A 15,931-nucleotide genomic window follows, 5' to 3' on the forward strand; every position below is an offset into this window, starting at 1 on the left:
GTCCTGACTTTTGAACTAAAGATTAGGGATGAGACTTTAAATGAATAGATAGAATGTCCTTGGTATTTTACATAAACTTTGACGTACAACTCTAGAATGTAATCAGTCATCCAATTAAAAGCTAAAACCCAAGCTTTGCTTAAACTTTGAGAATAAGAAAATGAATCCGAGTTCCTCAGAAGAAAAAATGCAAATCTCTGTCAAGTTTCTTGTGCATGTTGTTTAATTTATATTCATGCTATTCAAAGTCAGTATCACTTGTAATGTTCAAGACAGTTAAAGTGAAGAAAGGCAGAGAATCCACTAAAGAGATGTGACTGCTTCAACATGCCTCTTTCTTGCCTCTTTCCCAGGAACTTGGGATGCTATTATTTAGAATTTTTTGTAATGCAAATCACTTCCATGCTCCCCTGCCTGCCCTGGTCCCTCCAGTATTTTAAGTTCCAGCTTAAGTTTCCTCTTAAAAGAACTGTGTATTCCATGACTCTAAAGCCTCCTTAATGTCTTCCTTTAAAAGTCCTTCAGTACTTTCCTTGACTGTTTCCCATTTTAATGCTTTTTAATGTCCATCTCCTGTTACTTACATTTGTTTGTTGTGCTTTCATCTCATCTCATTAATGCTACTGTGGATTCCTTAAGTGCATGATTACTTCTTTAAAAGAGAAATTGTGAAATGATTCATGCTCACTGTAAAAAGAAATAACACACTACTCTATATAAAATAGGTAAGTAATGAGAACTTAATATATAATACAGGGAACCCTACTCAGTTCTCTGTCATGACCTAAATGGGAAGGAAATCTAAAAAAGGGGAGATACGTGTGTGTGTGTGTGTGTGGCTGATTCACTTTGCTATACAGCCGAAACTACTACAACATTGTAAAGCACCTATGCGCCAATAAAAATTAATTTAAAAAATACCGTATAAGAAATAACAAAAAATATTTTTAAATATTTTAAAATCTCATGGAGAACCAACTGGGAAGTAAAAAGAAAAAACTCACATAAAATTTAACCATTCAGAGGTAACTATGAGAAATATTTGTTTTTTTGTAGTTTTAGACAGGTCTCTGGACACACAGATAACCTGTATATTATTTATCACAAATGAATCATAAGCTATTTTTAGCATTTTTTTTCCTTTGAACAATATGTCCTGTTCATATATCCAAGTAAATGAATATCAATTGTAACCGTTTTAAAGAGTGTACTATTCTGTCTTATATACTATAATTAACTATTTCATTACTGAAACATTGGGTAGTTATAACTTTTTGGACTTCCCAGGTGGCGCTACTGGTAAAGAATCCACCTGCCAATGCAGGACATGTGAAGATTTTACTATTATAAATAATGCTTTCTTGAATATTTTTATGCTTCATTTAGTACCTGTGCTGTAATCTCTTAAAGAAGAAATATAAAAATGAGATTGCTAGGTGAAAAGATAGATGTATTTCAAACATGTTATACAAAGTGCCAGACTCTCTTCCAGAGTTTTAAGGTGTTGACACTCTTCCCATGAGTGTGTAGAACTCATATTTCTAAGCACTGGGGGAGATCCAAACTCCAAGATCTTTGGAATATAATATAATAAAGTGATATATTGTTTTAATTTGTATTAATTGAGAAAGTTGAATATGTACTTGGATGTTTATTGGTCACTTAAGTTTCCTTATTAAATTACTGGTTTGTGTACAGGTTCCATTTTCATTTCCAGTATTCATGATTGTTTTTCTTACTGTTTTTCAAAATCTCTTTATATATCTGGATGAATACTCTTTTATTCTGTACCCTCATCTTTTATTTTCCCAGGTCATTTTTCTTTCAATTTTTTTCATGATGGGTTTGAAAAATTTAAACTTCAAGAAATTTTTGTGGTATGGAAGATGTAAAATTTAAACTATGTAATAAGACATATCCATCTTTTACTTTTGAGGTTTAGAAATCTTGTTATGTGCTTCAGAAGACTTTCTGTCACACAAGATTATTAAATTTTCATTTATATTTTCTTTCACACGTTTTATGACACCCTTTTTTCCTTTATTGATGCATATGAGTAGCTCCATTACTGCTTTATCTCTCACGATAAGCACTAATAGATACTCAGTAAATACTTCCTGTTACTCTTGTCTCATGCTCAGTTCGTTCTGAGATAGTCATTCATGGGGTGTAATTTTATACACAGCATACCTCAGAGGTTGTAGATTCAGTTCCAGACCACCGCAAAAAAGTGAATATCACAGTAAAGTGAGTCACACAAATTCTCGGGTTTCCCAGTGCAGTCGTATATGAAGTGTGCAACAGCATTATGTTTAAAAAGACAGTGTACATATCTCAATTGAAAAATACTTTATTGCCAAAATGGAACTGACAGACTTGCATGATGAACAGACTGTGAATTTGGAAGGAGAACACACACACACACACACACAGTATTTGTGAAGGGCAAGAAAACAAAATGCAGTAAGATGAAGCATGCCTGCATTTAGAAATATAGCACAACACAGCCACACGAGAGTCGTTATGAATGATGTGCACTTGTAGATACATCAGAATGTATAGTGGACCAGAACCATTTGCTCTTAAGTTTATGTTGTCCACTATATGTAGGAGAAAACCGTTTTGGTATCCTTGCTTTATTCTTATAGGATGTATTCTAGGCCACTGGCTATAGAGAACCTCAGTAGTCCTGTCCCTGAAGTCCTTTTTTCTTCCCTTTAGAAACTCCTATGTCCGACTCCGACACCTGTGTACTAATACCTGGGTTCACAGCACAAACATCCCCATTGACAAGGAAGAAGAAAAACCCGTGATGCTGAAAGTAAGTCCACAAGCTTGGCTGTCTCTCTTGGTCTCATGATTCCTGATGAAAGAGCTCCTTTGAGGGCAGACGGGGGCGTATGGATCCCTGAAATAGTTGTTGCTTTGGCAAGAGTGTGGTTGTGGACAAACTTGTATGTGATGAAAGAATTCTTTCCAAGGGACTTGGGTAAAACAGGGCCAGGGCTTTGAAATAACTAGAACCTTTTCTTTTATTTCATGGCTTCTGCCCTAAAGGTTGAGCAATTGTCTGGATTTCTTGTCTGTCTGGAGCCTGATTTTGGCTGAGGGAATGTTTGCTTGTACCTTGAGGTACATCACATACCTAGTTGGTTTCCTCCAGTCTTTATTATTTATTTCTTCATGTATTTATTTTTTTTCATGTATTTAAATATGCACTTTTATTTTTCAAAAGTTCTTCCAACCTAATTTCTCTCCCCCTGAAGCCTACCCCTCCTTTCTGACCTTCTCTAGGATCGTAGAGCATATATTCACAGACATAGGGTTTTTCTGTTTAAAAAATGAAATAATACTCTCACATAATACTTTCTGGTGATGGGGAAGATTATTGGAATTTTTTCTTCTATTTCCATGAACATTGTGATGTATACAGAAAAGTTGAAAGAACAGTGCAGCATCTACCCTTAGAATACTCTCAGGATCAATAATTACCATTTTGTATATTTGCTTTTTCCCTATGAATATATAAGTATGTTTTTAAATTACAAACATCTCAGATGTGCTCTGTAACAAATGAAGCATAAAATCATAGTACTACCCCATTTCCTGCCTGCCTTTTCTTCCTATTGCAAATCTCTAGAGCTAACAACTGTTGACATTTTGAGGTTCATCTTTTCAGGTGTTTTTCTGTGTCCAGTTTATTTAACAGCAAGAGAGCTCCAAGTTTAATTGCCCAGAGTTCCATAAATCTAGCATTTGAGTAATATCTTCCCCTCTCAATCCAGTAGAAAGTGAAAGTGTTAGTCATTCAATTGTGTCCTACTCCTTGCGACTCCATGAATGGTAGCCCGCCCGGCCCCTCTGTCCATGGGATTCTCCAGGGAAGAATACTGGAGTTGGGTTGCCATGCCTTCTTCAGGAGCTCTTCCCGACCCAGGGATTGAACGTGAGTCTCCTGCATTGCAGGCAGTAGACTCTCCCACAAAGCCCATCTTTCATTTCAGATTGGCACCTCTCCCGTGAAGGAGGACAAGGAAGCCTTTGCCATAGTGCCAGTCTCTCCTGCTGAGGTTCGGGACCTGGACTTTGCCAATGACGCCAGCAAGGTGCTGGGCTCCATAGCGGGCAAGCTGGAGAAGGGCACCATCACCCAGAATGAAAGAAGGTGAGGGCTCCCTGCAAGAACCGCACATGCTCGTTCTCACCCACCGTGGATTTTAAAATCCCTGGCAGAGAAAGGAGTGCTCTGAAGAGCTCTGTGGCAGAGCTCCAGGCCTTAGTTCTTACGGGTGGCTTCAACTTGTGGTTTTCATTGGTTGCTCTCACTATTCTGAAGGTCTCTAAACAGTACAGATCTCCTTCCTTCTCTGTTTTCCTGCCTCTGGCTTGGTCTTTGGAACTACCTTACTAACTGTCAGTGGTGGAGGTTGTGTGTGTTGGTTGCTCAGTCGCCTACTCTTTGCAACCCCATGGACTGTAGGCCGCCAGGCTCCTCTGTCCATGGGATTCTCCAGGCATGAATACTGGAGTCGGTTGCCATTTGCTTCTGCAGGGGATCTTTTCTACCCAGAGATTGAACCAGGGACTCTTGGTTTATCTGAGATAAAATGTAATGTCTAATATTTTGTGAAGGCGATAATCTTTTTGTGGATAGTGAAACATTGTCTCTGTTTCACGCTTACTGGTAATTGGCCTTAATTGACAATTTCAAGGAAACTGGGAAGAGTGGGTTTCCTTCTCTGTGACTGGTTGCTTAAGCCTGAAATCTTCCATGGTGGTTTTGATCTGTTAAACATCAAACACTTACCATGTCTTAATTGCTTCTTTCCTCCTAAGATCTGTAACCAAGCTGCTGGAAGACTTGGTTTACTTCGTCACTGGCGGAACCAATTCCGGTCAAGATGTTCTTGAAGTGGTCTTCTCCAAGCCCAACAGAGAACGGCAGAAGCTCATGAGAGAACAGAATATTCTCAAGCAGGTCAGTGAGAGGTGACATACCAGCTTGGCTCTCGGAAGAATCCGTATTATCACTGGTCTTATAAAGGAATGTAGATGATGTCTACTGGGGAGGCTTGATCTATTGACTTAAAAAAAACCACAATTTTTTAGAGCAGTTTTAAGTTCACAGCAAAAGTGAGTAGAAAGTATAAAGAATTCCCATACCTCATACACATATACAACTTCCGCACTTAGTAGCATCCCCACCAGAGGGGTACATTTGTTACAGCTGATGACACTACACTGCATACCACAATTGCCCAAAGTGTATAATTTCCTTTAGGGTTCACTCCTGCTGTGGTACATGCTGTGAGTTTGAACCAGTGTATTACGGTACGATCCATCACTACCATATCATCTAGTTTCATCACCCTAAAAATCCCCTCTGCTTTGTCTATTTGTCCCTCCCCTTTCCCCCAGCCCCTGGCAACTAGCCATTGATCTTTTTATTCTCTCCACAGTTTTGCCTCTTCCAGAACGTCATACTTTAACAGTTAGAATCATAAATCATACCCTATGTACCTTTTTCAGATTGACTTTTTTTCACTTAGTAAGTTTCCTGCATCTTGTCACAGTTTGATAGTTCACTTGATTGTTAACACACATATTGACTATCAGTTGTGTGAAAATTTACCTTTTGGGAACGCCAACAAGAATTGCAGTTGACAGGTTTATTTTCCTCACAAATAATATCAAGGGCGGTGCATCCTTAAGATTATTTAATATATCTGGGAGATTTGGAGTGTATGATAAACTCAGAAGGCCTTTAGAGGCTCTTATAAGGACCACTATGAATCACCAAAAAATCTTTCCATAAAGAATGAGTAGAAAACGAAGTTAGTTCACAGAAAATACGTGTATGATGTAATTTGGTATAAATTTAAATAAACTAGAGTATAAGGGAATTAGAGGGAGGAAAGTAACAGATCCAAGGTGGATGAAACACACAGAAATGTATACCATATAGTTCTCTAAAACTGTTGGAGATGGGGCTGCAAGCTTGGCTTGGACATTGCTGGCCACTAGAGCCGAAAGAAAAACATGTTAGTTATAAGTCCTATAATTATCCATAGGAACTTGGATTTGAGATTTCTTTCTCCTTTTAAACTATGGTTGGACCAAATTCATTAATACGCCATCCTGTTTCAACAAGAGTTTCAAGTCTTGAAATGAATTATGCCCTGCTGTTTGATGTGATGACTCCCAAGTTAGACCTCTGGCTTAAGGCTCGTGTGGTTTTACACAATAGTGATACCTGTAGGGTCTGAAACTATGATTCAGTGGAGGAGCCTTTATTCGGCACTTGTGGTGAGCACTATCCTCATGACCTGACAGTCACTATCTACTTTCATCATTTTAGCACCCTTGTGAGCTAGGTATTATTCTCTCCATATTACTGCTGGGAAAACTGAAGGTTACGTTGACCATGATGTATACCTGTAGAACAGTAATAAAGAAGTGTAATTTTGACCTAGAATCTACTGATTCCAGAGTCTGTGTTCTCAAGCACTGCTGGAAACTCCACATTTTCAAGTATTTGAGGACCAGTTACATTCAGGAAGACTGAGTTCACCGAGGAGCCTGTCCCAGTTGACGGAATGAACACAGATGTCAGGTTCATGAGCATTTAGACAGAGAGACTTTCCTATGTAGTCCACTCACCCTTGAGGTTCTGTTCTTTCCACAAGGAGGCTTGGCCGTTAAAACAGTAGGTGATGGCAGTTTCCATTCTTTTCACAAACAGATCTTCAAGCTGTTACAGGCCCCATTCACAGACTGTGGTGATGGCCCGATGCTGCGTCTGGAGGAGCTGGGAGACCAGCGGCACGCACCCTTCAGACACATCTGCCGCCTCTGCTACCGGGTCCTGAGACACTCCCAGCAGGACTACAGGAAGAACCAGGTGGGCATCGAGGACCCCGGGGAAGGGCCGGGCAGCGTCCTCCCTCGAGTTCACTTACTTTCCTCAATGAGTTTTAAGAGTCACATGTATATATTTATTCAGTGGCTAGAGACTAGTTCATTGTTCAATTTGCTCTTCAAAAGGAAACTTTTTGCAAGCCTGGGAAGATGTGTGAATTGAGAAGGATTCATCAAAATTCTCGTTCTACAGCATCCTTGGAGTGAGATTTTTTTTTTTGACATTGATATTACAAGTACAGTATTTTTTTTAACTTTTATTTTATATTGGATTATAGCTGATTAACAATGTTGGGATAGTTGGAGGTGGGCAGCAAAGGGACTCAGCCGTACGTGACATGTATCCATTCTCCCCCAAACTCCCCTCCCATCCAGGCTGCCACATAACATTGAGCATGTACAGTATTTCTTACGGCACATTCCTGGAAGGTGTAAGGGTGCAATGAATGGTTCCATGTGCTTTTATTGGAAATTGAGTGAAATCTTTTTTTCCTGCCCCATCCATTCCCTGCATCTCTGCTGGTAACTTCCTCTTTGCTTTGGTTCTGGCTCGTGTTTTAGACATTCTAAGTCATCATCTATTGTCATCAGACTAAACACCCAAACACAAACAGTATAGTCTCTCTATGAATTAAACCTCTGTGAGGGTTCCAAACACCTGGAGATGCTGAGGAATCACTATGTCAGTGGTTGTTAACTGGGAGCAATTTCGCCACCCCCCCACCCCACCCTGGGCCAGGAGGGCGTGTGGAAATGTCTGGAGATGCTATTGAGTGTCACAGCTTGGGAATGCTACTGGCGTGAAATGGATAGAGGCCACAGATGCTATTTAACATGTGGGCAAGCCCAGCCCAGTCCCCCCGCCCCAAACAAAGAATTATCTGGTCCAAGAAGTCAGTAGGTACTGCTGAGGTCAGGAAACCCTGCGTTCCATAAACTACTGTAAGTGCACGGTGATGCTTCTTATAATACGGACTCCAGTCCCTGCTGTGTGTTACAAAAGGTTTTGTTTTTAAGTTTTGACCACCGCTATATCTGGCCTTTAAATTTAAACTGTTCTCTGTAGTGAAAGTTTTTTGTATGTCATCATAAAAACAGTGTTGGTCCTAAGCAGTGCTCTGTGGTATTAGATACAACTTCCTTAGCAAGTATTGGGCCGGCCAAAAAGCTTGCTTGAGTTCTCCATAAAACGTTATGAAAAACCCGAACAAACTTTTGGTCAACCCAGTATTTCTAGATTATTCACTTTGCCTTCTACTGTTTAGATATAAAGCATCACACACTGGCGATGCTGTGTTTATTCGTTAGCATAGATTGCCATTGGGCACTGTGGTTGGTTTAAACCCACCTCTTGTGTGAATACCATACGTACACCATACTAGTGCTAGAGAGATTTTATTCTCTTCCAATGACAATGCGTCAGAATCTATAATGTGTGACAGGACCTTTTGCTTGTACATCAGAGGACTGGACCAGTCCTTCTTCTTGCTGTTGTGATGGGTGTCTTGGCTTGGTTTTTTATGCACCCTGTGCCTTTTGGCAGTAGTACTGACATATCCCTGGGGACTGATGAATTCTCAGACATGCATCCTTAGTGAGGGCTGAAAAGTGGCCCACGTCTACTCTGTTAGTCCTTAGTCACTTTTAAGATTTTGAAATTAATGAATTAAAATGAAACCAAGTTTCCAGGGCCTTTTGAACTTTGAGCAAGCAGTCTATCTTGGACAGGGAAAAAATCTTTGAATAACAACAAAGTATTTATAAGAGGCTTCCTGGCGTTCTGAAATATTTCAATGGGACATCATGTCTGATCCCAAAAGAGAAGTCAGAGATGTTTTCATATGTTCTGTGAATGTAATTGACTGTTTTACATATTCCTGGGCTTCCCTGGTGGTTCAGCTGGTGGTAAATCTTCCTGCAATGCTGGAGACCTGAGTTCAATCCCTGAATTGGGAAGATTCCCAGGAGAAGGGAACAGCTACCCACTCTAGTATTCTGGCTTGGAAAATTCCATGGACTGTATAGTCCAAGGAGTCACAAAGAGTTCGACTCAACTGAGTGACTTTCACTTCACTTCTTCGCATATTTCTAACTACCAATCTGACTTTAATTTTCATCCCAGATAAGGAAAACACAATAGAGTAATAACATTGTTCAAAATATCCGGGTAGACTTAACCATGTTTATTCAGCAACACAGGGCAGTGAGGCACAGTTTAATCCTCTTGAATGAGTAATAAAATCAGAGCTGGAAAACAACTCTTGACCTTTAGAAAAATAAGTCACCACATTAAAATTTATACTGTGGACTTAATAAAATGCCCATCTGTAAATACAGGATGCGTTACTTAGTGATACCTGTGTGGCAGGTTTAGTAAACTAAAGGATGTGAGAGAGTTTGCGGCTATCGCCCTGGGTTGGGAAGTTGGGGAAGGATGCTCCCTTGTGATTTTCCTCAAGGGGAGTAGCTCTCCTCAGGGGCTGCTGCCCCTTCCGTTGAGTCTGCGCCTCACCACACTGCCTCCAGCCCTCCTTGCTCACCTCTCTCTCCTCCCTTCGAAGGAGTACATAGCCAAGCAGTTCGGCTTCATGCAGAAGCAGATTGGCTACGATGTGCTGGCCGAAGACACTATCACCGCCCTGCTGCACAATAATCGCAAACTCCTGGAAAAACACATCACCGCGGCGGAGATCGACACCTTCGTCAGCCTGGTGCGGAAGAACAGGGAGCCCAGGTGAGGTGGAGGTGGGGCTGATCGCAGAAGGTGTCCCTGTGTTTAGGATGCAGGCACTGAGCTAGTCACGGTGTGGTGTTTTTTTAAAATTAGATGTCCTTTGTTTGGGCCTGCTCGGCCCCAGGTCTTGATTGAGCAGGTCTTGAGAGGCACTTTGAGTCATGGAAAGACCGTGGTGTGGAAATGAGACCAGGGTAGAATCCTGGCTCCAGAGTTTACCAGCTGGTGACCATGAGCTTTAACCTCCTCATCTGCTAGATGAGTTGTTATAAAAATTATATGAAGATAAATACATGTCAAGTGCCTGGCATTTATATGTAAGTGACAGCTATCGGCCCCTCATTCACTCTGTAGCACCCTGTGATGACCAGTCAGAACTTCCCCAAATACCAGTCAGTCTTTTGCACACGTAGTTGTTACCTGAGTGTGTGTATTTACAGTAGTGAATTCTGTCAGATATTGCATCCTTACAGATCCCACTCTCCCGTACACTTTTCTCTCTCTTTTCTTCTCCTTTTAGTTAAGATCCACCCCATGTCAGGGGAAGTGGGAAATAGTTTACAGTGTGGATATTAGAAACAGTGATGCTAGAGAGCTGAAGGTGTTATTATGAAACTGACTCCTCCCACCTATAAAAACAACTAACATCTTATGGACCCTTCTCATATGCCAGGGACTGAACTGAGTAAGCACTTTACATGAGTTAGTTCATTTAATCCTCAGAAGAGCCCTCTGGGGTTAAAGGTTACCCATTTTTATTGATGAGAAAACTGAAACATGGTTAGGTTAAATAATTTCCCCCAAATAACAGTACATCTCAGAATGTGGCGGGATATGAACTGGAACCAGGATTCTGATTTAGGCCTCAAACATCAGACCTGTTCCCACTCTGGGTACCCAGTGTCATCACCACGTCTTCCTTATGTGATCTCACTTGGTTGGTTCTTCTGTTCATTTTTGCCTCATCACCTCTTCCTCACAGCAGTCACTCCCATCCTTCTTGTGCTTTTCTTTCTTTCTTTTTTTCCCGCTCCTTCCTCCCCTCTCTCCCTCCCTCCCTCCTTTCTCTTTCTCTTCCCGCCCTCCTGGGTCTGGGTAACTGGTGATACCATGAACATAGACGCTAAAACCCAAAGCCTCTCTGATTTGTGGTAAAGGTAACTTGGGTCTATCCTCTGGAGGGAGAGCCACGTCCCCAAGACCTAACCCTTGCTCTGGCTACAAAAAGCATTTGGTTTGGTTTCTGTTTCTCCACAGATTCTTAGATTACCTCTCTGACCTCTGCGTGTCCATGAACAAATCCATTCCAGTGACTCAGGAACTGATATGTAAAGCCGTGCTGAATCCAACCAATGCCGACATCCTCATTGAGACCAAGTGAGTGGGGGTCGGGGAGTGAATATAAACGTGAGAACGGGATTTGGATGGAGAGCGTGTGCCTCAGTGGTTGTCTGTGCCGTGGGGAATTAAACCCAGCCCCTTCGTTTCTGAAGTCAGGTTGGCCGGCCTTTGATTGTCTTCATGCTAACATCTTGATTAGAGGAGTTACTGGATTTGCTTTTGCTGTGGTGACCTCCTCTGTATGGTGATGTCACTTTGCTTACTGATTGGAAAGTGATGTGGGCTACTGGGGAGCATCTTACACACCCTTGATTTCATTTTAAGAGTTGAAATTTCTCCAGTTAGGATCATCAGGTTTAAATTTTAAAGGAGGTAATTCATTGTCAATATTAAGACATTGTAGGGAAGAGCTTGTGAAATTACCACTATTCAAAAAGTGTTCATTGGTCCACAGAAGTTTGGAAAGTAAATAGTTGATTCATTTGTAGCAGGGGAGCATATACTATCAGTAACATATAAATGTTAAAAAAAGAAATGTTTTTTAAAAACACTAAATTATGCCCTAAATTTGTGATTTGGGGGTGGGGGGAGGGTCTCATGCTTAACTTAATTTTGAGCTTGGGCTGAATGCTAACTTTCTCAACCTTGGCCTTTGACATTTGGGGCCAAGTAGTTTGGGGTCAACACACAAATATAGTTGATTATCGACAAGTGAGGATTTCAGACATAATGAGTTTTCCTGCCTCTTCCTACGTTTTCAGGTTGGTGCTCTCCCGTTTCGAATTTGAAGGCGTTTCTACCGGAGAGAACGCCCTGGAGGCAGGAGAGGATGAGGAAGAAGTATGGCTCTTCTGGAGGGATAGCAACAAGGAGGTTCGCAGTAAGAGCGTCAGGGAGCTGGCGCAGGATGCCAAGGAGGGCCAGAAGGAAGACCGAGACGTCCTTGGCTACTACAGGTGCGCGGGCCCGTGCACGGGCATCCTGTGATGTCCTCTCATGAGACAGCCCATCAGAAAGACACATGTGTATTTCAGGAGTCTGTAGAGTGTAAGCTGTCATTGATACTTATGTAGTAGGGCAGTGATACCGGGGCGTGGCTTGGTCACAAGGAAGCTGAGTGGTTGCATCAGCCCCCTCTCACAGTTGTTGGTCCCTACACAGTGTAGCACGTGGATGTAGTTTGTAGTAGTTACGAGTCAGGCTGTGGGATCACCTCTCTACATACTGACTTTTTAGTGTTTTGTTTTTTTTTTTCATTTATTTTTATTAGTTGGAGGCTAATTACTTTACAACATTGCAGTGGGTTTTGTCATACATTGACATGAATCAGCCATGGAGTTACATGTATCCCCCATCCCGATCCCCCCTCCCACCTCCCTCTCCACCCGATTCCTCTGGGTCTTCCCAGTGCACCAGGCCCGAGCACTTGTCTCATGCATCCACCTGGGCTGGTGATCTGTTTCACTGTAGATAATATACATGTGTTCTTTCGAAACATCCCACCCTCACCTTCTCCCACAGAGTTCAAAAGTCTGTTCTGTATTTCTGTGTCTCTTTTTCTGTTTGCATATAGGTTATCATTACCATCTTCTTAAATTCCATATATATGTGTTAGTATGCTGTAATGTTCTTTATCTTTCTGGCTTACTTCACTCTGTATAATGGGCTCCAGTTTCATCCATCTCATTAGACTGATTCAAATGAATTCTTTTTAACGGCTGAGTAATATTCCATGGTGTATATGTACCACAGCTTCCTTATCCATTCGTCTGCTGATGGGCATCTAGGGTGCTTCCATGTCCTGGCTATCATAAACAGTGCTGCGATGAACATTGGGGTGCACGTGTCTCTTTCAGATCTGGTTTCCTCAGTGTGTATGCCCAGAAGTGGGATTGCTGGGTCATATGGCAGTTCTATTTCCAGTTTTTTAAGAAATCTCCACACTGTTCTCCATAGCGGCTGTACTAGTTTACATTCCCACCAACAGTGTAAGAGGGTTCCCTTTTCTCCACACCCTCTCCAGCATTTCTTGCTTGTAGACTTTTGGATAGCAGCCATCCTGACTGGCGTGTAATACATACTGACTTTTTAAAAAAACTTTTCATTTTATGTTAGAGTGTAGCTGATTAATAATATGATAGTTGCATCGCTGTCAGGGGCTCAGCCATGCATGTACATGTACGCATTCTCCCCCAAACTCCCCTCCCATCCAGGCTGCCACATAGCATTGAGCAGAGTTCCATGTGCTATACAGTAGGTCCTTGTTGGTTATCCATTTGAAATATAGCAATGATACATACTAACTTTTTGACTTTGGTCCAGTTATCCACCTCTATGTCCCAGTTCCTTTACCTGCAAAACAGAGACAGTAATGCCAACCTCATGGAACTTTAACAGGCAGAGCTAGGAAATCTGTATGTGTATACACACATCTGTTGATGTCTCTGTCTGCATACACACACACATTTGTTTCTGTATTAATGTATATGAATGTAATAAAAAGCATGAGTTCACATCACTACTTTCAGCTCCACTCCAACCCCACAGAGTTATTCTCACCTTCACCCTCTGTATCCACAACTCCTTCCTCAGACAGCGAGAGCCTGGCGGTACTGTCCCTGCTGTGTTGATTGGTTTCCACCTCCATCCTGGTGTTTCCTTGGTCCCAGCTGTAAGACCTGTTGACTGTGCCACCTCAAGGGAAGGGAACCAGTAAACACTTTAAAAAGAAAAGAAAACAGGAGATGGACGGAGAAGTGCTAGCAGCATTTTTTAATAAAAACAAAACTTTGCAGTTCCAATGCCCTTTGTGACCCTCATGTAGTTTGTTCTCTCCATTCATGCAGGTGGTGGGTGACCTTCCGCACTCTATGTATGTTTATATTTTACATTTCTGTGCATTCATAAATAACACATAGTATTTTACTGAGCCTTAAAATTTTGTATAAATGGTTCCATACTCTGAGTTTTGCTCTGAAACCTGCCCTTTTTATTCAATATTGTGTCTGAAATGGATTCATGCTAATGGTGGTGGGTCCATTTCTTTAATTTTGACTGCTGAATGTTACTGCATTTATTACTATGCCAACATTTTCTTCTCTCTTTGAATTCATTGTGTGCCACAATTTAGTTTTTCATATCAGGAAACATCATTGTTCAAATTGGTTCGTGTATGTAGGAATTTCCATTCCACACCAAGAAATTATGAGATCGGGGCGTATGCATATTTTAAACTCATTAAGCAAGCAATCCTAGATTGGATATTTTGGTGCATACTCTCACGGGTTGTAAATGAGAACTTTCATTTGTCTTTGTGCTCTCTGAATATTGTGATACTGTTTAATTTTTGTTGATGTTATGAGCATGTAATAGACCAAATTTGGAACTTCACAGAGATCACATGCAATTGGGTGAGGAGGAAACCTTAAGACATTTTGAGGAGTCCCCTACTTTTTCCACTATGTTTTTCACATGTGCGTGAAGTCAAAGAGCAAATCTGTATGAGATGAGACCCCGAAAGTGTCATAAAATTTCTAAGTAGACTCTGAAGTTCTGAAACCTTTACCATTTCCTTTGTGGTCTTTAATGTGCTGTATAAAAGCCAAACTAAAGTTTGTGGGGGGCCCGGGTTCGTTCCCTGGTTAGGGAACTAGATCCCACAAGCTGCAACTAAGAGTTTGCATACCACAGTCAAGACTCAGAATCCTTTGTGCCCCAACTAAGACCAGGCACAGCCAAAGAAATGTTTTTTAAAAGGCTTAACTAAGGAAATAGATAATCGTTTTCACCCTAGTGAAAATGATTTTTCATTTTTTCTCCCCCATTTTATAAAATAAGGGCAGAATGGAGTCAACTAGCCATGTAGGGTACTACCACACAGGGTAGACATGTGTGACTATTGGCATGGCTTGAACTGTTTATTTTTCTGCCAGGTACAGAAGTCAGACTTATGTGTACACAAGCAGGTGAAGAGTGTTGATGTATAAGTTCACGTGGCCATATATCACTCTTATGAGATCTGGGCCCCTCCTCTGACTCTCCTGCTGTGTGTTTCAGGAAGTGTGAGCTCTGTCCAACTTTGCTTTTCTCAGGTACCAGCTGAACCTCTTTGCAAGGATGTGCTTGGACCGCCAGTACCTTGCCATCAACGAGATCTCAGGCCAGCTGGACGTGGATCTCATTCTCCGCTGCATGTCCGACGAGAACCTGCCCTACGACCTGCGGGCGTCCTTCTGCCGTCTCATGCTCCACATGCATGTGGACCGAGACCCCCAGGAGCAGGTCACCCCTGTGAAATACGCCCGCCTCTGGTCTGAGATCCCCTCTGAGATCGCCATTGATGAGTGAGCCTGGCTCCTTCACCCTGTTAAGACCTCGTGTTGCTTTAAAATGTCTTAGTGGCAGTGTTCTGTGTAGCAGAAAACAAAGGGCTTATGGTCAGGTTAAGTCTAGTTCAATCAGAGAAGAAAGACTAAGTCTTTTTTTTTTTTTTAATGAAAATGTAATTAAGGGTAGCAAACGTTATTTATTCCCTCAAGAAGGTAAAAGATGGTATGATTGCCCTTTTATACATTGTTTGTCTATTTTATTCAGCAAATATTTAAGTGACTCCTGCCTGCCAGGCTTAAAGAATCTATCTGGGAATAAACAAGAAAACTATGTTGGACTTCCCTAGTGGTTCGGTGGTTAAGACTCTCAGCTTCCAACACTGGGGGCACAAGTTTAATCCCTGGTCAGGCAACTAGGATCCCACATGCTGTGTGACATGGCCAAAGAGGAAAAAAAAAGAGAAAACTATGTTTACACTTGTGGGGAAAGACAGACGATAACTAAGATAAAGGACTGAAATATATACATTAGTGATGGTTGCTGAGCAGGAAAAGTAAATAGGGACAGGAGGATGGAAACTGTTGGGGTGAGTGGTTCTGGCTTTAGGGG

The 15,931-nt window shown here is 41.5% G+C and overlaps 1 protein-coding gene across 7 annotated transcripts in view; it reads left to right on the forward strand.

The window, feature by feature from the left end:
- Positions 1-15,931, forward strand: part of ITPR1 (inositol 1,4,5-trisphosphate receptor type 1) — a 346,469-nt gene that overhangs the window by 156,419 nt on the left and 174,119 nt on the right. For all 7 annotated transcript variants that reach the window (XM_043442077.1, XM_043442078.1, XM_043442079.1 and 4 more), the window contains 8 exons: positions 2,722-2,821; positions 4,005-4,165; positions 4,837-4,978; positions 6,743-6,901; positions 9,480-9,652; positions 10,910-11,029; positions 11,755-11,949; positions 15,085-15,336. In XM_043442077.1, coding sequence (XP_043298012.1) covers positions 2,722-2,821; positions 4,005-4,165; positions 4,837-4,978; positions 6,743-6,901; positions 9,480-9,652; positions 10,910-11,029; positions 11,755-11,949; positions 15,085-15,336 — 1,302 coding nt within the window. The remainder of the gene's footprint in view (positions 1-2,721; positions 2,822-4,004; positions 4,166-4,836; positions 4,979-6,742; positions 6,902-9,479; positions 9,653-10,909; positions 11,030-11,754; positions 11,950-15,084; positions 15,337-15,931) is intronic.

This window comes from Cervus canadensis, chromosome 22 (assembly GCF_019320065.1).
Source record: "Cervus canadensis isolate Bull #8, Minnesota chromosome 22, ASM1932006v1, whole genome shotgun sequence".
Taxonomy (NCBI): Eukaryota; Metazoa; Chordata; class Mammalia; order Artiodactyla; family Cervidae; genus Cervus; species Cervus canadensis.